The sequence below is a fragment of the Schistocerca nitens genome, chromosome 6 (assembly GCF_023898315.1).
Source record: "Schistocerca nitens isolate TAMUIC-IGC-003100 chromosome 6, iqSchNite1.1, whole genome shotgun sequence".
Taxonomy (NCBI): Eukaryota; Metazoa; Arthropoda; class Insecta; order Orthoptera; family Acrididae; genus Schistocerca; species Schistocerca nitens.
In genome coordinates this window covers 28,444,926-28,469,559 of record NC_064619.1, presented here as the reverse complement: position 1 = coordinate 28,469,559, position 24,634 = coordinate 28,444,926, and the positions used below count along the sequence as shown (strand labels likewise).

General features: G+C 44.8%; 1 protein-coding gene across 1 annotated transcript in view; it reads left to right on the top strand.

Moving 5' to 3' along the window:
* Nucleotides 1–24,341, top strand: part of LOC126262729 (probable G-protein coupled receptor CG31760) — a 682,895-nt gene extending 658,554 nt beyond the window's left edge. Inside the window, exons 11-12 of the mRNA XM_049959532.1 lie at nucleotides 23,772–23,889; nucleotides 24,136–24,341. Of these exons, the coding sequence (XP_049815489.1) occupies nucleotides 23,772–23,889; nucleotides 24,136–24,341 (324 nt within the window). The remainder of the gene's footprint in view (nucleotides 1–23,771; nucleotides 23,890–24,135) is intronic.
* Nucleotides 24,342–24,634: the final 293 nt, after the last annotated feature.

The following is a 24,634-nucleotide window of genomic DNA, read 5'->3' as shown; positions in this document are numbered from 1 at the left end:
AAGAACTAATTGGTTACTACCAACGCTGTTTCCGTTGAAACATATACACATTAGGTCGTAAAGACCAATAATTGAGAAGGTGTGTGAATTCAGTGTAGATGTCAACATGTCATTTCTAGTTTTCTCAAAGGCTCGTGATAGTATACGCTGACAGACACTAAAAAATACACAAGTAAAAAAAAAAAAAAAGGTTTTGCATCACCTCGGATGCGGGAGTTCCAGGACCTGCACAGAAAATTGGAATAGAGATCAACATAAACATCATTTACACCCTTTTTAATGCTCGTGAAAACCACACATTGATTCTTATACCACTATACAACGAGACCTTCAGAGGTGGTCGTCCAGATTTCTGTAAACAACGGTAACTCTAATACCGTCTTCTTGCAGTGATGAATGCCTGTTTTCGTCGTGGCATACTATCCACAAGTTCATCAAGGCACTGTTGGTACAGGTTGTCCCACTCCTCAACGGCGATTCGGCATAGATCCCGCAGAGTGGCTTATGGGTCTCGTCGTCCATAAACAGCCCTTTTCAATCTGTCTCAGGCATGTTCGATAAATTCAATGCCTAGAGAACATACTGGCCACTCTAGTCGAGCGATGTCGTTATCCCAAAGGAAGTCATTCACAAGATGTGCACGATGGCGGCAAGAATTGTCATCCACGAGAACGAATGCCTCGCCAATATACTGCCGATTTGGTTTAACTATCGGTCGGAGTATGGCATTCACGTACGGTACAGACATCATGGCGTCTTCCATAACCACCAGCGACGTACGTCGCCCCACATTATGTCCCCCCAAAACATCAGGGAACCTCCACCTTGCTGCACTCGTTGGACAGTGTGTCTAAGGCGTTCAGCCTGACCGGGCTGCATCCAAACACGCCTCGGACGACTGTCTAGTTGAAGCCACATCCGACACTCTTCGGTGAAGAGAACGTAATGACAATCCTGAGCAGTCCATTCCGCAAGTTGTTTGTCCCATCGGTACCGCGCTGCATGATGTCGTTGTTGCAAAGATGGACCTCGCCATGGGCATCGGGAGTGAAGTTGAGCATAATGCACCCTGTTGCGCACAGTTTGAGTCTGTGTCTGCACGAAAATCATTCTTCAACATGATGGCGTTGCTGTCGGGGTTCCTTCGAGCCATAATCCGTAGGCAGCGGTCATCGACTGCAGTAGTAGCCCTGGGTGGCCTGAGCGAGGCATGTAATCGATAGTTTCTGTCTCTCTGTACCTCCTCCTTGTCCGAACAACGTAGCTTTGGTTCACTTTGAGACGCCTGAACACTTTCGTTGTTGAGAGCCCTTCCTGGCGCAAAGTAACGACGCAGACGCGATCGAACCGCAGTATTGACCGTCCAGGCATGATTTAACTACAGACAGCACGAGCCGTGTACTTCCTTCCTAGTGGAATGACTGGAACTGCTCGGCTGTCGGACCTCCTCCGTCTAATAGGCGCTGCTCATGCATGGTTGTTTACATCTTTGGGCGGCTTTAGTGACATTTCTGAACAGTCAAAGACACTGTGTCTGTGATACAATATCCTAAGTCAACGTCTATCTTCCGGACTTCTGGGAACCGAGGTGATGCAAAACTATTTTTGATATGTGTATGAAGAATTGACATATCATCAAAGCTAATCAGATCAATTAAATTCTGCATATAAGACACTTTGTCATGTAACGACATCTGTGTGGTTCTCAAAACAGAGACAAGGGGACGCTATTTCACCTATTTAAAAAAATCTCGGCTTAGAAGAATTTAGTATAACTAATCCACAAGCGATCCAAATCGAGGAGGTGAACATTACTTGAAATGCCTACGGAGATGTACCTTTAGTAAGTAGTCCCAAAACAGAACTAATCAGAAAAATACAATATTATTATAAAATCTCTTAGAAAACACGATTACATGTCAATGAAAAAAGTCATAAGTAAAAAATTTCTTTCATCTACATCTACGTCTACAAGCATACTCTGCAAATTACACTTATGTGCCTGGCAGATGGTTCCTCGAACCACCTTCACAGTAGTTCTTTATTATTCCGCTCTCGGACAGTGCTGGAAACAAACGAATACCAATATCTTTCCATACGATCTCTGATTTCGCGTATTTTGTTATGACGATGGTTTCTCCCTATGGAGGTCGGCGTCAACAGATTATAGATGGATTAACTTTCATGATGGTTAACTCTATCACTGCTCAGGACGTCTTTTTAGCAACAACACTAGAGCGGAAATAAAAATATATGTCCATATAGCAACTTCGAACGTAACTCTTTTAAGTATCATGAAAATCTTAAAGAAAATATCGCTTAGTGCTACTACAAAATTCGTTTGTGTGAAACCTCTCTGCTTTTAGAAAGCGTAGCTATCTGTTCCGACGCTGGCCCTACTGTTCTCTAGCAGACAGGCTTGTCTGCTACCATCCAGCATGCAACTACAAATACATTTGCTCATTCATCCTCTCACACAGAAGGGAAGGGGGATGACAGTACTTTATCATATACAGTATATAAAAGAAAGCGGATGTAGGGTCTGTATGAGACTGTGTGACATGAATTACATATAAACTGTGTTTTAAAGTGTAATAGTGTGACAGATAGTTCTTGTTTATGTGTAAAAGTAACACATTTCACTGCTCAGTCTCCTCCCAGATAGTCAGAAACACCACAGTAAATTTAGAAGAGGAATTTATGCCGTAAATGACAACAGATTTAAGAAATTAACATGAAAGGAATCCAACAGAAACCTTTCATAACCCCAACGCACCGGGAAAATACTGTGCAGGGAATTTTCTGGCCATGCTAGGACATTCCCAAGCAGGCTTCTCACACCGAACTTACACCAAAAATGTAAAAAAAAAGGCAAAAGGTCACCAGATACTTGCTAAAACACAATAATTTCAACACATCTTTAGAATATACCAATTTCAAAGAGAAAAAAAAAAACAATCTGTGACACCTATTTAAAAGATAGTGTAGACCTAATTCGGTCAGCAAGTAAAAACAGTGGTCCCTGTGTCATTAATATGAAAACAATTTCTGGTTGTTACCCTTATGGAGTGCACCAGTATTTGCCCATTGCAAGAGCCAACTGATCACAGGAAAATTTATGAGTAATTGTTAACAACTAAAATCTATGAAAATAGCAAAGGTGCCACAGCAAGTTTAAAAAAAATATAAAAATAACATCAGTATTATAAAGCAGAATATTACAATGCACAATCCGCAAAAGCAAGTAAAATGACGATAGAAAAAACATGTTTTACAAAGTGGTTATCGCAAAAAAGTTCTATATCTTATAAAACTAATAATTTGTAGAATTAAAATACCTTTGTGGCACTAATTTAATCACTCTACTATATTTCAGTTAGTCAGCAAACAATGATCACTGTGTCATTATACTGAAACTACAATTTATTATGTGATTGCTACCCTTAAGGGGTTCCTCACAATAAACATGTCCATGCAAAGGCTAATCGATCACAGTCCAATGAGAATGAATAGCTATCTGACTGATAAACGAAGCAATGCCACAGGGATGAATTTACGAAACAAAATACCACATATCTAATACATCACACAAGAACAAACACTGATCAATAAAACAGCTCTGAAAGTACAATAGTCAACATCTAAAAAAAAAAACACCAATAAATAAAACACCTGCAAAATACAAGAGTCAAAGTCTAAAAAAAAAACAATAAATAGAACACCTGCAAAATACAAGAGTTAGTCTATATAAGGGAAGGGGGGGGGGTGTTCGTCACCGCAGCTGTCAGCAGGGTTTTATTGTCCATCTGTTGCGTGCAATCCCGCCGTCTCTGCCCTCGCATGAAGTTTCTCTAGGTGGCCCGTGTCACGTACATCTCAATTTGGTTCCATGTTTGTGTTGTCAAATTCATGCGGTATCCTCGTTTGACACGCCAGGTTGATATGCCCGGGCAAGGATGACACTTAATGGCTCTTCTTTGTGCCACCCTTAGCTACCAGAGAACATCGAACTATGATTTACTGTCGCTTGACTGTGGGCATCCGCCAGGAAATGTTGATAGGCGTCGTTGAAGTCTGCCAGTTTCTCTGGACACTATGTGTCAAAAGACTCCACGCCCCTTGTGTTGTTACATTCTTGAGTTATCCTCAATTGGCTCGCCGGTTTGATATTCCTGGGCAAGGATGACACTTACTGGCTCTTCTTTGTGCCACCCTTAGCGACCAGAGAACATCGAACCATGTTTTACTGTCGTTTAACAGTAGGCACCCGTCAGGAAATGTCGATAGGCGTCGTTGACGTCTGCAAGTTTCTATGGACAGTACCTGTCAAAAGGCTCCACGCCCCTTTATCCCCTGTCTTTTGTCGTTTCACCGCGGCCGTCTCGTCACGGTCGCATGCGTGTGGTTCGTTGCCAGATGGATTTTCGTGTGGTGGACCGCTCGGCCATCTCAGGTCATCGCCTCCACGGAGGGTCGCCTTGGTGCGGCCGGCCATTAGCTCCGGGCACAAGGGAAAGTGTTTGTCCCGTACCCTTCTTTTGTTGTGACCACGCTCCCGAAGTGGCCCGGTTGACAGTGTGTCCAGCTGGGAAACCCGCCGGTTTACAACTAGTCCGGCTGCTCCCGTTGTCTTGTAAGAGTTTAGCCAGTTCGCTTTCACGTTCTCAACTGCATTCACAGAAATTGTTCATCATAGTTATGTGATTACAAAATGTCATACATAATACCACTTAGTATTTTCTTTCACAATTTTTAAGAACAAAAGTGAGACTTAATTTTTTTTAAATAAAAAAGTTAGATTAATCGACAATATAAAAATATAAGTTAAATGTCTTGACAATATAAAAAATAAAAGTGAAATCACTTGACAGTACAAAAATAAAAATTAAATGAACTGACCATATAATATCTAAATCCACATCACTAATGTGGTTCACTTGCGTTTTAATAAATCAGATGCTACTTATTAATTCACTAAAATGAATAGGAGTATGCCTTGTGCAAGTATAGGTCAGGACAGCATAGGGTTCACATGTTATTTACACACACACACACACACACACACACACACACATGCATACCTGTTGTCTATACTACAAACTATCTACCCATAAACATGTATTACTCAAAATTCTACTTCAATCCACTACTAGTTAATCCAACAAGCTACTTCAATGCTACTTCATCACAGCGTTTATACCACTACAACATTGTTCTAATTCGTCCTCTTCTTGACACGGCATACGTCTTGTCACATGATAAATATGAAGAAACTTTCCTTAAACATACACAGTAAAAAGAACAATGGTTATTTACACGCCAAAACATTTATACCAGTTGATACACCTGATAAGTGACTCGCAATTATACATTTATCATACTCATATGTTTATACATAAAACAGTAAGACAATTTCATCCCTTCTTTAAGTTACGTTTCGCTTCTAAATCAGTTATTTCGCCTGTGGTGGTTATTCTGGATTCATTTCTCATGAATGGCAAAATTGTGGTCTCCTCTATTCTTAAACCAAGCTTTCCTTCTGTCCCATAATCAAAATTATTTAATCTTCCTCTACCTTCAAGAGGGAAATTTCCTCAGTACAAACCATATAGGTTGCAGTGCATCCCACACCAGCGAAAACAGTAAGCTGTAATGCTCACAGCATCAGCAAAACACGTAACCGTCGCTTTTCTAGGACAAGTATTAAAGCAGAATAATTTTTCAGGCTCTGGCTCAACATCAGTCAAGACTACAAAAAGGATCCATATTTCCGATCCATTCTCCATTTGCTGGAAAACTGCTCGTCATTTGACTGTCATAATACTATTTCAGGGCCACAACTCTTCTTTCACCTTGAAGGGAATGAATCTGCTTACGAAATCCACAGACATAGCTTTACATACTCATCTATAAAGAACAAAAAAGATATATCATCAATATTAACATATTGGCGCATATTGGAAAGCCATTGGTAAAACAATCGTATTATCGCATCCTGTTTTCAAGATTCCAAACTTACTCATTCCTTTCTCAGAGTTCTCCTATCTTAAAATATTCATACAGCACGCATACTATAGTAAAAGATCCTCATTTATACTGACAGATATAGAATATTAATAGATAGATAGTAGCACTGAAAGCAGCGGATCAACACGTGGTTCCGCTTTACTCACAAAGTAGTGACAAAGCAACTACCGGAATATTATTCTGAACTTCACACCCGAATTACACTGCGTTGCAATTTAAGATAACATTAGATATTTTAGAGCTAAACCTGAAATAAAGGTGATTAAATTTACAGTTAGGCTGAACTTAAGAAATCCATTGTCCTACGGACTTAGCAGACACGCGCATAGCCGGAAATCTTACCACTTCAGCCGCTCGCCGCGGACCGACTGCCCTGCGCTCCTACCGAGCGTGCTTCCCAAATACAAACGGAAGTGACCAGAGAGGCAGTTCCTATACCAACATGACAAGGGACGGACAGGACCATACTAAGAATCGAAACCTCTCTGCTTTTAGAAAGCGTACCCACCTGTTCCGACGTTGGTCCTACTGTTCTCTAGCAAACAGGCTTGTCTGCTACCATCCAGCATGCAACTACAAATACATTTGCTCATTCATCCTCTCACACAGAAGGGAAGGGGGATGACAGTATTTTATCATATACAGTATATAAAAGAAAGCGGATGTAGGTTCCGTATGAGACTGTGTGACATGAATTACATAAAAACTGTGTTTTAAAGTGTAGTAGTGTGACAGATCGTTCTTATCTATGTGTAAAAGTAACACGTTTCACTGCTCAGTCTCCTCCCAGATAGTCATAAACACCACAGTAAATGTAGAAGAGGAATTTATGCCGTAAATGACAACAGATTTAAGAAATTAACATGAAAGGAATCCAACAGAAACCTTTCAATATAAGATGAAATTAACATGTAATGGAGAGTTAAAGAAAGTGAAGAATCAAGAAAGCTATACGAACATCGCAACATCCTCGAAGTCTTGAAGACGAGGATGTTGAACCCGGAAGGCCATTTAGCAAGAATGACGGAAAAAAACCCACCTCAAATAGCACTCGTCAGAACAGTAGGTGGAACACAGTATTTATTCTTGTCCCCAGTCAACTAACCTTGCATGGTCCTAAACTAAATGTTACCATATTTACCATATTTCCTCTTTCACCAACCACACACGTACTCTGAATTCAGTCCTGACACTGTTATGTATCCTGCTCCATACACATTTCGAATCCCATGTGGTCATGATACTACCACGACGCCATCAAACCAAGTGCTAAGACAATGCATAAAAAAGTGCTTGTTTCAGTAAATAACCAACACAATTCGATTTACTTACTATTAAAAAAGTATTGATAGATAAATTGTGATCAAGACTGTTTTTAATAGTAAATAGTTGTAACACATTGATCACTGTCACTCCCATAATGTATTCAAAAGTAAACAATTCGATTTGTATCTTCAATTTCAGTTTATAAAACTTGTGATTTACAACACAGTGTTACTATTTCAAAGCCACTTTTGTATCATTTACAATCCACCGAATAATACACAGGTTTATTGGTTGTTATCTATCTCGCAACCATATGCAGCGACGAAGTGACACAACATTAAAACAAAAATTTTGGACAGCATATGGTGGAAACCCCTGTACACCAGAATTAGGCACCCCTATTCTCATTGCCGTATGGAGCAACTGAAAACGACAACACTTATGTCACAGAATGAGAGCAAATTAAGGAAGTTTGTTACTTCCAATCTGAGGATGGTTCACACTAATGTTACCTAGAGATATGGGCCAGTAGCCTCTGTCCCCTATGAGTGTCACATTTTTTTTCCATATCGATTAATTTGTTTCTTCATTCGTTACTCCAGTGTGCTACATATGTACAGCGAGTCTGTACCTGTACGTTTGTATTTGATCAGTGGTCATTTACAGCGACAGTTCCATGTATTCACAACAGCTATTATTTCCCCAGAAGAAAGCGAACAGAACAGTAAGTGGCCAGTGTTCACATAGACATTGCATTTTTCTTTTAGTTAACAAATGTAAGTGATATATATTAGCTTTTACTGCTGAAAAGCATACTTAATCAGTCATAAGAAGTAATTGCCTCCTGGAGTTGCCCTCTGCAATGCTTTTACTATATAAAATTTCACGTATTACAAATCATTTCTTGGTTACAGTAGTTTAGAGACATAGTGTAGAAAATCGAATTTAGTTTCGCCAAATGTGGATTTAAATGGGACAACGTCCGATTCAAAATGCAGTGTCCACTTAAGCTGTTAATGAAAAATATGGGTACTTCCCTGTACTCATATGGTTTCAGATTGTGAAAGAAATTGGCTCTCCTAAATCGAGATGAGGGATAGCTGCGTGTTGGGTAAAATATACACGCAGTTGCATTAAGTTTCGGGTGTGCAGCCGCAAGAAATCTCCTTCTTCTTCTAATATTTCGGCTGTATAGCGTTCAGCCATCTTCAGAGTGAGCCGCAAAACTGCCGCTCCAGTGCTCGCTTCGTCCCTTTTTACTCGTGTACCGCGCGACTGCGCATGCGGCCACAGATACAAATGCGCCAGAGACGTTGGTCGGCGATAGAGACGTGCATAATGCGCGAGTTGTATCTATGACTCCGCAGTTGATCTGTGTTGGCATATCGATGTATCATTGTGAGCTGCACTGTGACGACATCTTTGCGAGTTTATTACAGCAAGTGCCGGATTCCATGATTTATCAAGATTGAAACCACTATCTCTATTAATTAAATTCGTCGTCAAGCGAATTTCAATTGCCTCCTTCACTATCGAGTCCCAAAAGGATGATGTAGTTCCCAAAATTTCGACGTTGTCATACAACATACTGTGACCATTATCAATACAGTGCTCTGCCACTGCCGATATGTTAGGTTGTAAAAGTCGTGTGTACCTCTGGTGTTCTGTACATCTTTCTTGGACAGTACGAGTTGTTTGTCCGATGTATGAAAGGCCACATTCACATGGAATTTTGTAAACTCCAGATATTCGGAGCAGCAAATCATCTTTGACGGAGCCCACGAGTGCAGCTGTCTTGGGTGGAGGACGAAAAATAACTTTTACTTTGTATCTGCCGAGAATGCGTCCTATTTTTGATGAGAGGCTACCCACATATGGCAGAAAGGCCATCGATTTAAAGGTTTTTTCATCTTCTTCTGCTTTCTTTGTGGCCTGTTTCGGTTTCATTTTTCAGTGCCCTCTGTATTTATTGTGGAGAGTACCCATTGTCTTCAAACAATCTTTGTAAGTGCGAAAGTTCATCTTGCAGACTGCTTTCGTCGGAAATAATATGCGATCTGTGAGTAAAAGTTCGGAGAACATTCATTGTCTGGGCAGGATGGTGGCAGCTATTTGCACGTAAATACAGATGGGTGTGTGTCGGCTTCCTATACACTTCATGTCCCAAAGTGCCATCCTCTCTGCGCCGAACCAAAACATCCAAGAATGGAAGGCATCCCTCCTTTTCAATTTCCAATGTGAACTTTATTTGATCGTGGGGGGAGTTCAGATGTCTTAAGAAATCTTGCAAGTTGTCATCACCATGGGGCCAAACTACAAAGGTGTCATCAACATACCTCCAGAATACCGTGGGTTTCAAGTCAGCAGATTCAAGCGCTTTCTCCTCGAAGTCCTCCATAAATAAATTGGCCACCAGAGGGGATAAGGGACTACCCATGGCGACTCCGTCCGTCTGTTCAAAAAATTCGTCGTTAAATAAGAAATATGTAGAGGATAGAACATGTTTAAATAAAGCTGAAATCTCTTTGTCAAAACTTCTTTCAATAAGTTGTAGAGATTCTGGAAGGAGAACCTTTGTACTCGCGCATTATGCACGTCTCTGCCGCCGACCAACGTCTCTGGCGCATTTGCATCTGTGGCCGCATGCGCAGTCGCGCGGTACACGAGTATAGGGGGACGAAGCGAGCACTGGAGCGGCAGTCTTACGGCTCACTCTGAAGATGGCTGAACGTTATACAGCCGAAATATTAGAAGAAGAAGGAAATTTCTTGCGGCTGCACACCCGAAACTTAATGGAACAGTCTTTGCGCCGCCAAAGCTGAAGATTCATATACACGCAGTGTCTGCTCCGGATCCTCTAGGATGGTCTTTGTGGCTGGGAATATGTGCTACTGCATTTACGTGAGGAGGGTGTCGGAGCAGAAGGATATGCGTCCTGTTGGACCGCGCATTTGTCGGCAAGCCGTTCAGAAAGCGTGCCGCGGATCGACTGCAGGCCAGTGTGGCAGTGTCGGTGGGGGGGGGGGGGGGGAGGAAGAGGTGGGGAGGGTGACAGTGACACCGGGAATCAGTGGCGGTGGCCGCATCGCCTACGAGTCCGCCGCCACTCGGAGTCTCTCTTTCTTGAGGCCCGAGTGGCCGCTAGCAGATTTCCCGCGGGGGATGGACGGGCATGCAAAGGAGCGGGCTGCGTGGCTGGGTGTGGGTGGGGGTGGGGGTGGGGGGCGTCCGCCCCCTGGCCGCGGGCGGCGCTTGTTATCGGCGGCTCTGCGGAAGCAGCGGAGTCTCATGAAGGGCCGCCTCGTCCCAGCCTCTTCCTGAGCCTCCCTCTGTCTCTCGACCCCCCCCCTCACTCTCTCTCTCTCCCTCTCTCTCTCTCTGTCTGCTGCACTTAAATGCCTGCTCTGCTCCGACAAGGGGCCTTCTCTGCGCGTCGGCGGCCGAATTCCGTGAGGCCCAGAAGCCAGTGAGCGATCCTCTTATCTAACGCTACGTAGCCAATTAGTTACATACTTCATCCGTGAAGATTTTCACTTCCTTTACTTAGATGCAAATATATCACTCTCTTCTACTGTAGTCTCACACACACTCACACCCACTGGTCATACCGGACTCGAGAGTCCATTACCGCAGCAACGTATTTTCGCCATCAGTCCCTATCTTTGGCTATTTCCTTCCATTCACCTTCAGTACCTAGGCTCCTCAAATCAGCCTTCACATTGTCCCCCCATCTATGCCTCGGTCTCCCCACAGGACGTTTTCCCTCTAAGAGCCCTACAAGTACTCTGCGCGCTGCCCTGCCCTCATCCAATCGAGCTACGTGGCCCGCCAATCGCAGCCTACGTGATTTAATAACACTGATTATGTCAGGGCTTGAATAGAGTTCGTGAACGTCTTCGCTTTGCAGTTTTCGCCACTCTCCGCTAATGTCATCCGTTTTTGCTCCGAAAATTTTCCTCAAAATTTGGTTTTCAAATACTCTGAACGGCTTTTCATTTTGCAGATTAAGGGACCAAGTCTCACACCCGTATAGCATAACTGGTAGAATAACAGTTTTGTATATCCTAATCTCTAAATTCCTAAAAAATATCCGTGATGAAAGTAATCTACTCAGTGAGAAGTAGCACGCCTTTCGCACCAGTAATCTCTTCTTCATTTCGGATTCAATCTCATTTCTCGAAGTGATGTCCACGCCTAGATACTTAAATGTGTTCACTTTTTCACACTGCATGTCTCCAACTCTTAACATTTCCTGACCTACTGCTGTTGCATTCTAGTAGCAACCAGGTACTTACGTTTGTCTTCACTTAGCCTTACACCTACATCTTCACTAGCCTTGATTATCGCATTCGCATTTGCTGTTACAGATTCTTTCCTATCGCCAATGATGTTTAGATCATCTGCATACCCTAATATCTTCATATTTCCATTTCACTTCACACCCTCTGAATTATCTGCTGCCATTCGTACAATATATTCTAGGACTAAATTAAAAAGTAGCGGAGACAGGGCATCTCCCTGCTTAAGTCCGCTCGTTATTACAAATTCTACTGACTCAAATTTCCCCACGCGTACTCTACCTTTTGTGTTTTTCAAACTCCCTTCTACAAGTCTAACATACTTCTTTGGTATTCAAAGTTCCAAAATAATTCTGTACAATTTTGTTTGCAATACGGAATCACATGCTTTTTTGTAAAATCTATGAAAAGCTTATGAACTGGTTTATTGTATTCCCATTTCTTTTCCAAAATTTGACGAAGGGTGAGTATTTAGTCTTTAGTTGATCTGTTACTCCTAAAGCCAGCTTGGTAATCCCCCACAATTTCATCTGCATATGGTGTTAGCCTGCTTAGCAGAATATTCGAGAACATATTGGTAATAGCGATATCCCTCTATAATTACTACAATCCATTCTGGCGCCCTTCTTAAAAATTGGGATCAGAATCGACTCCTGCCACTCTTCAGGTATCACCACAGAGTTCCATAACATACACTCCTGGAAATTGAAATAAGAACACCGTGAATTCATTGTCCCAGGAAGGGGAAACTTTATTGACACATTCCTGGGGTCAGATACATCACATGATCACACTGACAAGCACAGGCACATAGACACAGGCAACAGAGCATGCACAATGTCGGCACTAGTACAGTGTATATCCACCTTTCGCAGCAATGCAGGCTGCTATTCTCCCATGGAGTCGATCGTAGAGATGCTGGATGTAGTCCTGTGCAACGGCTTGCCATGCCATTTCCACTTGGCGCCTCAGTTGGACCAGCGTTCGTGCTGGACGTGCAGACCGCGTGAGACGATGCTTCCTCCAGTCCCAAACATGCTCAATGGGGGACAGATCCGGAGATCTTGCTGGCCAGGGTAGTTGACTTACACCTTCTAGAGCACGTTGGGTGGCACGGGATACATGCGGACGTGCATTGTCCTGTTGGAACAGCAAGTTCCCTTGCCGGTCTAGTAATGGTAGAACGATGGGTTCGATGACGGTTTGGATGTACCGTGCACTATTCAGTGTCCCCTCGACGATCACCAGTGGTGTACGGCCAGTGTAGGAGATCGCTCCCCACACCATGATGCCGGGTGTTGGCCCTGTGTGCCTCGGTCGTATGCAGTCCTGATTGTGGCGCTCACGTGCACGGCGCCAAACACGCATACGACCATCATTGGCACCAAGGCAGAAGCGACTCTCATCGCTGAAGACGACACGTCTCCATTCGTCCCTCCATTCACCCCTGTCGCGACACCACTGGAGGCGGGCTGCACGATGTTGGGGCGTGAGCGGAAGACGGCGTAACGGTGTGCGGGACCGTAGCCCAGCTTCATGGAGACGGTTGCGAATGGTCCTCGCCGATACCCCAGGAGCAACAGTGTCCCTAATTTGCTGGGAAGTGGCGGTGCGGTCCCCTACGGCACTGCGTAGGATCCTACGGTCTTGGCGTGCATCCGTGCGTCGCTGCGGTCCGGTCGCAGGTCGACGGGCACGTGCACCTTCCGCCGACCACTGGCGACAACATCGATGTACTGTGGAGACCTCACGCCCCACGTGTTGAGCAATTCGGCGGTACGTCCACCCGGCCTCCCGCATGCCCACTATACGCCCTCGCTCAAAGTCCGTCAACTGCACATACGGCATGCTACCAGTGTTAAAAACTGCGATGGAGCTCCGTATGCCACGGCAAACTGGCTGACACTGACGGCGGCAGTGCACAAATGCTGCGCAGCTAGCGCCATTCGACGGCCAACACCGCGGTTCCTGGTGTGTCCGCTGTGCCGTGCGTGTGATCATTGCTTGTACAGCCCTCTCGCAGTGTCCGGAGCAAGTATGGTGGGTCTGACACACCGGTGTCAATGTGTTCTTTTTTCCATTTCCAGGAGTGTAGTTATCACTTTGTGAACTACTTCCACCAATTTCTGCTGTTATGCAATCTGATCTTGGTGCTTTATGGTTTTTCAATTTGTTCATTGCATCTCTTACTTCCTTTAATGTTGGTTCAGGTATCTGGGGTTCTGCTGTATGTAAATCGTACCACTGCTCATTTCCTGCTTCCTGGTGTACATTTAATAGATCCTCAAAATACGCCCTCAATTTACTTCATAATGCACTGGGGTCTGTCAGTATTCCCCCGGCATCCCTTCGAAGTGCAATTGTCCTAGCCTTGAACCCCTTCGTATACCCATTTATGTCTAGGTAAAGTTCCCTAATGTTTTTGTTTTACTGCTTGTTTCCATTGTACTGTTTGTTTCTATTGTAGTCTGGCATTAGTAAATGGACTGCCTGACAAGCAAAGTGAAGAATCTAGGAGCTTCGTCTTACACATGTGCACCCTAGTGCAGTTGTCTGTAACACGTAGAAAGACCACCAGAGAGGTTTAGTGTTGATCATGTGTACCACTGTATATACAGGGTGTTACAAAAAGGTACGGCCAAACTTTCAGGAAACATTCATCACACACAAAGAAAGAAAATATGTAATGTGGACAGGTGTCCGGAAACGCTTACTTTCCATGTTAGAGTTCATTTTATTACTTCTCTTCAAATCACATTAATCATGGAATGGAAACACACAGCAACAGAACGTACCAGCGTAACTTCAAACACTTTGTTACAGGAAATGTTCAAAATGTCCTCCGTTAGCGAGGACACATGCATCCACCCTCCGTCGCATGGCATCGCTGATGCGCTGATGCAGCCCTGGAGAATGGCGTACTGTATCACAGTCGTCCACAATACGAGCACGAAGGGTCTCTACATTTGGTACCGGGGTTGCGTAGACAAGAGCTTTCAAATGCCCCAATAAATGAAAGTCAAGAGGGTTGAGGTCAGGAGAGTGTGGAGGCTATGGAATTGGTCCGCCTCTACCAACCTATCGGTCACCGAGTCTGTTGTTGAGAAGCGTACGAACACTTCGACTGAAATGTGCAGGAGCTCAATCGTGCATGAACCACATGTTGTGTCGTACTTGTAAAGGCACATGTTCTAGCAGCACAGGTAGAGTATCCCGTATGAAATCATGATAACGTGCTCCATTGAGCTTAGGTGGAACGAAACTAAAATGAGCTCTAACATGGAAATTAAGCGTTTCCGGACACATGTTCACATAACATATTTTCTTTATTTGTGGGTGAGGAATGTTTCCTGAAAGTTTAGCGTACCTTTTTGTAACACATTGTACATTCTTCGCTACCTTACTGTTATTAATATACACTACTGGCCATTATAATTGCTACACCAAGAAGAAATGCACATGATAAACGGGTATTCATTGGACAAATATATTATACTAGAACTGTCATATGACTACATTTTCACCCTATTTGGCTGCATAGATCCTGAGAAATCAGTACCCACAACAACCACCTCTGGCCGCAATAATGGCCTTGATACGCCTGGCCATTTAGTCAAATAGAGATTGGATGGCGTGTGCAGGTACAGTTGCCCATGCAGCTTCAACACGATACCACAGTTCATCAAGAGTAGTGACTGGCGTATTGTGACGAACCAGTTGCTCGGCAACCATTGACGAGACGTTTTCAATTGGTGAGAGATCTGGAGAATGTGCTGGCCAAGGCAGCAGTCGAACACTTTCTGTATCCAGAAAGGCCCGTACAGGACCTGCAACATGCGGTCGTGCATTATCCTGCCGAAATATAGGGTTTCGCAGGGATCGAATGAATGGTAGAGCAACAGGTCCTAACACATCTGAAACGTAACGTCCTCTGTTCAAAGTGCCGTCAATGCGAACAAGAGGTGACCGAGACGTGTAACCAATGGCACCCCATACCATCACGCCGGGTGATAGGCCAGTATGGCGATGACGAATACACGCTTCCAATGTGCGTCCATCGCGATTTCGCCAAACACGGATGCGACCATCATTATGCTGCAAACAGAAAGTGGATTCATCAGAAAAAATGACGTTTTGCCATTCGTGCACCCAGGTTCCTCGTTGAGTACACCATCGCATGCGCTCTTGTCTGTGATGCAGCGTCAAGGGTAACTGCAGCCATGGTCTCCGAGCTGATAGTCAATGCTGCTGCGAACGTCGTCGAACTGTTTGTGCAGATGGTTGTTGTCTTGCAAACGTCCCCCTCTGTTGACTCAAGGATCGAGACGTGGCTGCACGATCCGTTACAGCCACGTGGATAAGATGCCTGTCATCTCGACTGCTAGTGATACGAGGCCGTTGGGATCCAACACGGCGTTCCGTATTCCCCTCCTGAACCCACATGTTCAATATTCTGCTGACAGTCATTGCATCTAGACCAACGCGAACAGCAGTGTCGCGATACGATAAACCGCAATCGCGATAGGCTACAATCCGACATTTATCAAAGTCGGAAACATGATGGGACGCATTTCTCCTCTTTACACGAGGCATCACAACAACGTTTCACCAGGCAACGCCGGTCAACTGCTGTTTGTGTATGAGAAATCGCTTGGAAGATTTCCTCATGGCAGCACATTGTAGGTGTCGCCAACGGCGCCAACCTTGTGTGAATGTTCTGAAAAGCTAGTAATTTGCATATCACAGCATCTTCTTCCTGTCGGTTAAATTTCGCGTCTGTAGCACGTCATCTTTGTGGTGTAGCAGTTTTAATGGCCAGTAGTGCATATTTTGAAAATTTTAAGCATTTTCGTTTCGTAATTGTTTTAAGTTTACAGGTATTGATGCTGCAGCACGTTTAGTCCTTGTTAGAGTAATAGTACATGAACGATATACTGAAGTGACAAAAGTCCTTCTATCGCATCGGACCTCATTTTGTCCGGCGTAGCTCAGCAACTCGATGTGGCATTGAGTCAACAAGTTGTTGGGAGTCCTTTACATAAATATTGAGCCATACTACATTTACAGTCTACCATAACTGTGAAAGTGTTGTCGATGCAGGATTTTGTGCACGAACCGACCTCTCGATCATTTCCCATAAGTCTTCGATAGGATTCATGTCGGGGAAATTGGGTGACCTAATCATTCGCTCTAACTGTGGACCTACATGTACATACATACTCCGCAATCCACCATACGGTGCGTGGCGGAGGGTACCTCGTACCACAACTAGCATCTTCTCTCCCTGTTCCACTCAAAAACAGAACGAGGGAAAAATGACTGTCTATATGCCGCTGTACGAGCCCTAATCTCTCTTATCCTATCTTTGTGGTCTTTCCGCGAAATATAAGTTGGCTGCATTAAAACTGTACTGCAGTCAGCCTCAAATGCTGGTTCTCTAATGTTGCCGGTTCTTCACAGCAATCGTGAACAATTGTGGCCCGCTGTCATGGCGCATTGTCATGCAAAAAAATTCTGTCCTAATCGTCTCCAAGTAGCCGGACATAACCATTTTCTGCCAATGATTGGTACAGTAGGACCAGAGGACCAGAGGACCCATCTAAACACACCTCAAAACATGATGGAACACCATCAGATTGCACAGTGCCTTGTTGGCAACTTGGGTCCCTGACTTCGATGTGTTTGCGCCACGCTCGAGCATTACCCTCAGCGGTTACTTACTGAAATTAGGACCCAGATAGCGTGGCCAGCCGGCCGGGATGGCCGAGCGGTTCTAGTCGCTACTGTCTGGAACCGCGCGACCGCTACGGTCGCAGGCTCGAGTCCTGCCTAGTGCATGGATGTGTGTGATGTTCTTAGGTTCGTTAGGTTTAAGTAGTTCTAAGTTCTAGGGGACTGATGACCTCAGAGGTTAAGTCCGATAGTGCTCAGAGCCATTTGCACCATTTGACGTGGCCACGATGTCGTGTTGTTATCAAAGGCAATCGCGTAGGTCGTCTGTTGCCATAGCCCATTAATGACATATTTCGCTGCAATGTCCTAACGGATACCTTCGTTGTCCGTTACTCATTGATCTCTGAAGATATTTCACGTGGTGTTGCTTGTGTGTTACCACTGACAATGCTGCGTAAACGCTGTGAAGGCCATGAGTTGTCTATGATGAGGTAACGCCCGAAATTTCGTATTCTCGGTACATTCTTGACGCTGTGGGTCTTGGAATACTGAATTCCCTACCGATTTCCGAAACGCAATGCACCATGCGTCCACCACCAACTACAATTCCGCGTTGAAGTTTGTTAATTCCCGTCATAACGACCAGAATCACACCTGAAACCTCTTGACATGAACCATCTGAGTACAAAAGACACCTCCACCGAAGCACTGCCCTTTCGTATCTTGTGTGCGCGATACTACAGCGATTTGTATATGTGCATCTCGCTATCACACGACTTTTGTCACCTCGGTCTATAATGCCGTGAAAATAGTATCTATGTTGAAACTAAGAGGGAGATCATTCCTAAGCTGCAACGCGTAAAATAAATAAAACGACAACGTAAACATGCCAGGTAGGACATATAAAGGGGTGTGAACGGCATTAGATATTTTGTGATCACTTTGGAGGAGACTGAAATGGCACATACTCGTGTGGCATAGTGTAGTCAGCACGTGACAGAGTTTGAAGGGCGGCCTCGTTGTAATAAACGTTTACCACTCATTCAGTCAAGCAGTAAAGGACACAAAAGAAAAGTTCGGAGTAGGTATTAAAATCGACGGAGAAGAAATAAAAACTTCGAGGTTCACAGATGACACTGTAATTTTCAGAGACAGCAAAGGACTTGGAAGAGCAGTTGAACGGAATGGATAGTGTCTTGAAAGGAGGATATAAGATGAAAATCAACAAAAGCAAACCGAGGATAATGGAATATAGTCGAATCAACTCGGGTAATGCTGAGGGAATTAGATTAGGAAATGAGACACTTAAAGTAGTAAAGGAGTTTTGCTATTTGGGGAGCAAAATAACTGATGATGGTCGAAGTAGAGAGGATATAAAATGTAGACTGGCAATGGCAAGGAAAGCGTTTCGGAAGAAGAGAAAATTGTTAACACCGAGTATAGATTTAAGTGTCAGGAAATCGTTTCTGAAACTATTTGTATGGAGTGTAGCCATGTATGGAAGTGAAACATGGACGATAAATAGTTTGGACAAGAAGAGAATAGAAGCTTTCGAAATGATGTCCTACAGAAGAATGCTGAAGATTAGATGGGTAGATCGCATAACTGATGAGATGTTGAATAGAATTGGGGAGAAGAGGAGTTTGTGGCACAACTTGACTAGAAGAAGGGATCGGTTGGTAGGACATGTTCTGAGGCATCAAGGGATCACAAATTAACTACTGGAAGGCAGCGTGGAGGGTAAAAATCGTAGAAGGAGATCAAGAGATGTACACTAAGCAGATTCAGAAGGATGTAGGCTGCAGTAGGTACTGGGAGATGAAGAAGTTTGCACAAGATAGAGCAGCATGGAGAGCTCCGTCAAACCAGTTTCAGGACTGGAGACCACAACAACAACAACACTCATTCAGGCTGGCTTGTACAGCAACTGTATAAAGATTATTTTGAAGATAAAACAGTCTTGGTTGTGAATTTTATATTTTAGAAACACGTTTAGCCTTTTTAGGTCTTCATACGATTTCTCCAACAAAAAAGACAAGAAAATATAAATACTCGTGGGTATGGTTCTATCATGCACAGATCGCGGTAAAAATGTCAACTTACGTCTGCTTTTAAACTATGAAATTATCATATGTCAAGTTCGTGCTAAACAAGCTGTACCTATACAATAAATAAGAGTGATAAGAAAATCTTTAAAAACGAAGAAGAGATACGCCAGCAGAGGCAAAATGAGAAGTACAAACATTTAATTGGATATACACATGACGCCACCCGGGGCAGCGCAGCCATTGGGCCACACTTACAGAATTACAGACCTGTGGCTGACCATCACAACTGAAGACAAGCCTGTAAACAGTTAAGCGGTGGACTAGGTGCCTTGTTCAGCTTAGTAGCGGATACTGACGCAAATGGCCTGCCTGATTAATTTTAATTACGCATTTAAATAAAGCATATGATCATGATCGTCATCAACGTCATCAGTTATTAGTCATGAACAGGCTAATTAGGCGCATGGCAGAATAGAAAAATATAGAAGTACGTAAGCCTAAAACGCAACGAAATGATCAACACAGCCAGTCCACGAATCATGACTGAATAGAATTGTAATATCACAAAACCTGATTACATGCGTTTGCCCATTTACTTCTCTCTCGGGCATCCTCAGTGCTGGTTGATGGATTTGCTTCTTCCTGGGTCACTAGAATAGCGTCTTCCCACTTCATTCGTGGACGACCTCTTGCACACCTACCAGTTGGCTGATAAACTAATACTTTGTCAGGGAGAGTACCCTCTGCTTGGAGAGCATGTCTTGCTTACTATAGTCTTCTTCTTGCAATCACTCAACGTCACATTTCTTAAGCAGCCGATGTAGCTCATAAGTGTGCATTCTTTCCTGTATTCCAGTTTCTATATTGTACCACGGGCCAGTAATTTTTCTTAAAAGCTTCCTCTCAAGTGCACTGTCTGTGTATTTGCTCATGTCTCACAACGAAACAACATCACCGGTCGCAGAAGTCACTTGTATCGCCTTATCTTGTTTTCCTGAGATACAATTCGTGACATCTGTCGGTGATTTAAGCTGTAGTACACCAGGTTCGCATGCATTATCCTTTGTCATGTTCACCTCTGCACCTCATTTTTATTCGAAAGTTTTGATCCCAGATACATGAATGGTTCGACTGTTGCAAAACTGTGATCGTCTGTACTAGTAGAAATTAAAAACTAGGCTACTGAACAAAACATTATAAAGAAATAATATGTTGAAAAATAACTAAACATGATGGGATATGCTATATAGAAATTAGGAGAGGAACATTTAGTTGGAGCACCAGAACCCCGCGCGCTTTCTAAGATGTAATGGTAGGTAATGCTGGCCTCAATAAAATGCAGTAAAAGTAGAGAGCATAGTCTACGTGAACAGGAATGGATAGAACACCTGTATGAACAAGAATTAAACAATTTCTTTTCCGCAAAAGGTCAGCTAACTAAATATTTTTAAAATTAACATCATAAAGACGAAATAATTCTCACTTTTACTAATCAGCTGATGATTAAGCAGTTGATCACAGATCGTGCATGTATGTTCAATATTTTCCAATTCTTTAACATTATAGGCTTCCTGACTTTCCAAATTGATGCTTCGTTGACGTTTTCATTTTGACCTGTGCATGATAGGAACACACCCATAGCTGTTGATATTTTCTATTCTTCGTTGTCATAGAAAATCTGATGGAGCCCGAAAAAGGCGAAATACGTCATTGAACTGTAATTTTCGTGAACGAGACTATTTTTCTTCAAAACTGGACTAAATATAGGTCTCCATTTGCCCGGCGGATCGAATCGTACATTATCCAGATTTTGGGGGCATTCCTATATGACAGTGAGCCTATGCTGGACTGCATAGCAACGTGAGGGCAGGTAAACGTGTCGTCCAAGTTCCAATCGACGACGTCGACTTCAAGGAAGGATGAGCATATTATGCACAAAGCACACAGTAGCCCCCTCAGATATGCGCCTGAGAACTGTGAACATTCTAATGGGCTCACTGGAATGCTCTTATTCTGTTCAATCCAGCATCATTTATCGGACACTAGTAGCAGGCCGAGTGGGGACACCTAAATCGAAACGGCTGGGCTTGGAGTGGTGCCGTAACCGAAACACAGACTGCTGACGATTGGAGTTTCATTGCGTCTAGCGATAAATCGTGGTTCAGCGCTACCACGGAAGACCATAGTTCGCGGGTAAGACAGCGACCCTGGGAGAGGTTGCATTTTTCCAATGTTTCAAAGAGGCCCAGCCGGCCGGTGTGGCCGTGCGGTTAAAGGCGCTTCAGTCCGGAACCGCGCGACTGCTACGGTCGCAGGTTCGAATCCAGCCTCGGGCATGGATGTGTGTGGTGTCCTTAGGTTAGTTAGCTTTAAGTAGTTCTAAGTTCTAGGCGAGTGATGACCTCAGAAGTTAAGTCGCATAGTGCTCAGAGCCATTTGAACCATTTTTGAAAGAGGCACAGTGGTGTTACTTCTGGGCTCACGATATGCAAAGCCAAAGGGCATGACTTCAGGTAACGATTGTTAGTAATTGTGGGAACTCTGACGGCACAACGATACCACATGAACATCCAGCATCCTGTGTTACCTCCTGTACGACACTAGCGTCGTGCCGTTATTCAAGAGAACAATGCCCGTTCACGTATGGCACGTGTCTCCATGTACTTTCTGTATGGTGTTGAGGTACTCCAGCAGCCAGCAAGGTCACCAGACCTGTCAGGATAGAACATCTACGAGAACAGCTAGGGCGCTGACGTGTCACTGTGTCAATATCCAAGATATCGAGGATCGGTCACAACAGTTGTGGGCCAGCTTGCTTCAGCACAAGTTACATTGTCCTTATGACACACACCGAACAGAATGCGCATTCAAGCCAGAGCGGGTGTAACGTCATACTGTATGTGGTCTGATACTGCCAAGTTCTTAATTTGACTATATTTCGTAATCACAGCCGAAACATTATGACCACTTCTCACCGCGACGTTGGATGCCACCTGGTGGCGTTGCAGGCACTTGACGCGGTAACAGAAGTACCACTATGTGATCAAAAGTATCCGGATACCAGGCTGAAAATGACAGAAGATCGTGGCGCCCTCCATCCGTAATGCTGGAATTCAATATGGTGTTGGCCCACCCTTAGCCTTGATGATAGCTTCCACTCTCGCAGGTACACGTTCAATCAGGCGCTGGAAGTTATCTAGGAAAATGGCAACCCGTTATTCAAAGAATTCTGCACTGAGGAGAGGTATCGATGTCGGTCGGTGAGACCTGGCACGAAGTCGACGTTCCAAAATATCCGAAAAGTGTTCTATAGGATTCTGGTCAGGACTCTGTGCAGGCCAGTCCATTACAGCACTGTTACTGTCGTGTAACCACTCCGCCATAGGCAGTGCATTCTGGACAGGTGCTCCAGACTTTTTAAAGATGCAGTCGCCATCTCCGAATTGCTCTACAACAGGGGAAGCAATAAAGTGCTTCAAACATAAATGTAAGCCTTTGCTGCGATAGTGCCACGGAAAACAACAAAGGCTTCAAGCTCCCTGCAAGGAAAACAAGACCACATCCTAACACAAACGCTTCCGAATTGTACTTTGGGCACTACACGCCCTGGCAAATGATGTTCACCGGACATTCTCCATACCCACACCCTGCCATCGGATTGCCACATTGTGTACCGTGATTCGTCACTCAAAACGTTTTTCCACTGTTCGATCGTCCAATGTTTACGCTCCTTACACCAGGTGAGGCGTCATTTGGCATTTACCGGTGTGATGTGTGCTCGGCCTTGATATCCAATTTTTCTCACCTGCCGTTGGCCGAGCGGTTCTAGGCGCTTCAGTCAGGAACCGAGCGACTGCTACGGTCGCAGATTCGAATCCAGCCTAGGGCGTGGATGTGTGCGATGTCCTTGGATTAGTTAGGTTTAAGTAGTTCTAAGTTTTATGGGACTGATGACCTCAGATGTTACGTCCCATGGTGCTCAGAGCCATTAGATGATGGAAGGCATTGGATCGTCGTACAAAATGTAGTCGGAACTGGGATGTTGTTCCTATGACAGTTTGAAGGTCCCCACAGTTCCTTTTAGTTATCCTAACGACCGGATTTTCATCCGGACGGGTTAATGTGTTTGCGGTAGAGCATTGATAAGCCATAATGTACTTCATTTGACAGTATTGTATAATCTGATGATGCCTAACAACAACGAGACGTGTTACTTTTCAATAAAAATAGCTTTGCGTCCGTGACAGTTTTGTTTTTAATATGTTACTAAAAGTTGAACTGAAAAAAGCAGCGGATGAGGTCTTAGCTCATATGCAGAAAACCTTGTTGCGGTGTACTGAGCGCCTTAAAAGGGGTACAAATTTCAGGTGTATGGCCTCGAATTTCGTCCGCGCCTGCCAGTTGGTGTGTTGATAGAGAGGGTTTAATCACAGCTAAGTAGGGATGCCTATGTCCACAGGAGGAGTTCCAGCGGGTGTACGCGCAGCTGGAACTGCTCAAGGAGAAGAACATGCGGCTGGGCAACCGCCACCTGGCGGCGCGCATCTCCGCCATGCAAGAGGCGGCGCGGTCGCCGGGCCTGCCCGAGGAGGCCGCCCCCGCCGCCTCCGCCGCCTCGCCGCCCCCGCAGCTCAACAGCGCGCTGGCCGCCGTCGCCGAGCGCCTCGTCGGCACGTCGGTGCCGGCGGCCGCCGCGGCGTCTCCGCTCCCTGCCGCCGCCTCCGCCAACACCTCTTCCTCGGAGGCGGCCGCGGCCTCCGCCCCCGAGCTGGAGCTCTCGACGCCCCTGGACCCGCTGTCTTCGTCAGCCGCGGCCGCCGCAGTCGCCGCCGCCGCCGTTGGGGCGCCGTCCTCCACGGTGGTGCACCGACGAGGTTCCAGGAGGTCCGCCGCGGACGCCGATGGCGCGGCGTCCACCAGTCCGGACCAACGACGCAACCGCAACCTCAAGTCCGGTCACGCCAGGACGCACGCCATCGTCATCAACCTCGACGACAAGAATCGTTTTACCGAGGAAGTGACGGTGTGACGCTGTCACCGCCTCCTGCCCGCGGCCGGTGCTGTCACAACCCCACGCGTGAGCTGCGTGTCAGCTCCATCCTGCGTATTCCTTGCCGCTGCAAGGAAGCTGTCGCTCCTCCCCCGTTTCCTTTGACCTTATTCTGAGAACCACCGTCCATACGGAAATTCCGAACTGTTAATTTTGTTCCGAGCACAGTGCTTGAGCTCTCCACGAATCGTTGTATCCGCTTTGTGGGTGCCGTCTGGCCTAAAGGATAACAGTGCAGTGTCAAAGTGAACTTGTTAATTGTAATATTTCCT